This window comes from Etheostoma cragini, chromosome 11 (assembly GCF_013103735.1).
Source record: "Etheostoma cragini isolate CJK2018 chromosome 11, CSU_Ecrag_1.0, whole genome shotgun sequence".
NCBI classification, from domain to species: domain Eukaryota; kingdom Metazoa; phylum Chordata; class Actinopteri; order Perciformes; family Percidae; genus Etheostoma; species Etheostoma cragini.
Genome location: NC_048417.1, coordinates 1,664,068 through 1,666,485, shown reverse-complemented (window position 1 = coordinate 1,666,485; position 2,418 = coordinate 1,664,068). Strand labels below are relative to the sequence as shown.

Sequence of the window (2,418 nt, the reverse complement as noted above, 5' to 3'; positions counted from 1 at the left end):
GTGTGTGTGTGTGTGTGTGAGAGAGAGAGAGAGAGAGTGAGTCTGTGTGTGTGTGCGTGTGCCATTAGTGGCTTAGACCTACGGCGCAGAGAAAGAAGATGTATCACACACACACACACACACACACACGCACACAATACTTGTTAGTAGGATCTCTTCTTTGTTGGTTTGGGTCTTTTCATGTGATTTGTTGACAGAAAGAGAACTATAGATTATCACCAGACTTTTAAGTGTCATAAGAAGAGATATATTTGATATTTTCAAGCTTTTGGAATTCTGTCTGTTTGCTCGACACCATCAGTCTGACTGTCGGGGTCAGCTGTTCCCTGTTTGTGCCGTGCGTTGTTACGGCACGTAGGCCTAACATTTGATTGGCTTTTTGGCTTTTTAAAAAGTTTTGGTAGCCAATGAATTCTTTTAAGCCGGTTGCGTTCACCCTAACCCCCCTTAGCCATGACCGTGTTATCAACCAGTGTGATCCAGAAAAACCTCGAATGGAGATCTACTTCAAAAATATATGAAAGCCAACTGATGATGACTAGTGGTTTACAGTATGGGGGTCACATGCCAGGTGATGGGTCTGGTCTCCCACAGCTGCACCTGCACCAACACCTTTGGGACTTAATGCCTCTTTGTGTTGAGCCTGGTGTCCTACTGGTGTCTTATTGTCTGTCTTCCCGTCCTCCTGCTGTGTCTCACACCCCCTCGTGTCAGTGAAGCAGCTGCTGGGCCTTTCCTGCTGTCTCACGGATGCAGCAGAGCATCTGTTCCACACCCGCCGGTCCGTTAAAACCCTTCAGTCCTCCGCAGCCGGGTCGTGGTTTAACGATAAAAGGCCTACGGTGATTGGAGGTGGACTTCACTGGTTCTGAACGTGTTTACTTACAAAAACATGTCTCCAACACTGAGATCACTATGTTTTCTAGACTAGAGTGACTTCATGAGAACTGATACCAGGGCTGTAGTACTCGAGTCCGGTCTTGGACTCAAGTCTGGATTCAAGACCGTTGTTCCCTGGTCTTGGACTTGTCTCGGACTCGCTAGTATTTGGGCTCGGACTTGTCTCAGCCGCTGGTCTTGCCCCATATGGCTTCTGGTCTGGACCGAGTCCAGGTGTCTTTATTATGTTGATAATACTATTGGAGGGAAAGTGAAACCCAAAAGGATTGTCTTGATACTGTCACGCATAAGACCTTTATTACTGACCTGGACTCGGCCTTGTCTTGGACTCAAACCTTTTTGGACTCAGTCTTGCCTTGGACTCGTCTAGTCCTGGTCTTGGACTTGTCTTGGACTCGAACCTTTTTGGACTCGGTCTTGTCTTGGACTCGAACCTTTTTGGACTCAGTCTTGCCTTGGACTCGTCTAGTCCTGGTCTTGGACTTGTCTTGGACTCGAACCTCTTCGAACTGGGTCTTGACTTGGACTCGTCTAGTCCTGGTCTTGGACTGGTCTTGGACTCGACTAAGGTTGTCTTGAGTACAGCCCTGATTGATACTAAAGATGACGTCATCAGGGACCAATCACTCTTGCCCCTCAAGCAAGCGACCAATCAGACGCCGGCGTGCTCTGCACAGACACCGCTGTGGTTCCCGATGTGAACGCACCGACACCGACTACCTGTCACGTGGGTTTGAATTTAAACAAGTACTATCGATGTGAGTGATCCGCTTTTATTTATTTATTTGTTAATTTACTAGACGGGGACAGTGTAGAATTAGCCAAAAGGCTGTTTTTCATTGGTTGTCCCTGGACAAGATCTTAAAATTATCTCCTTAAAAAACCTAAAACAACAACAACAATAAGAAGATTACAGTCAACAACACAAATATAAAAAGTAGTAAAACCCAGTAAACTCTAAAAAAATCCCGTTGATAAATACATGGTACACATGTAACACACACATTTAGGGAAGAAATAAAACAAATATGCACATAATAATAATAATAATAATAATAATAATAATAATAATAATAATAATTAGTCTTTGCAGTTGTCCGTCTGGTGCGGTTTTAGTGCTTTGAGACGCACATCGTCGGCCTTGTTGTGAATTGGTGGCTTAAACGACTCTGTAGAGTAACTTGGTGCAGATGGGAGCTGTGTTTTATATAAATATTAGTGTCATTTATATCGGTGTTCACTGTGATCATGTTGTAGTTCCAGATTTACACTTTCCTAACTGGAAAATCATCACATGGGAGGCGAAAAAGTGACATTACCTCCGATGAGATGATGTTTTGGGACATTGGGGCGTTTAAAATGAGGGAGTCTTTGGGGGTTTCCCTCTGGTTTAAGATGGGATATGTCACATTTTTAGAGTAGGACAGAAACTCGGTTGAAAACTTTAAAGTTGGACTCAAAATAATACCGGGAACCAAATTCTACGTTAACACTTACAAGACCGGCCCAACAGACTGT

At 44.2% G+C, this 2,418-nt stretch overlaps 1 protein-coding gene across 1 annotated transcript in view; it reads left to right on the top strand.

The window, feature by feature from the left end:
• Positions 1-872, top strand: part of LOC117953172 (E3 ubiquitin-protein ligase HECW2-like) — an 18,102-nt gene extending 17,230 nt beyond the window's left edge. Inside the window, exon 4 of the mRNA XM_034885988.1 lies at positions 715-872. Within this exon, the coding sequence (XP_034741879.1) occupies positions 715-872 (158 nt within the window). The remainder of the gene's footprint in view (positions 1-714) is intronic.
• Positions 873-2,418: the final 1,546 nt, after the last annotated feature.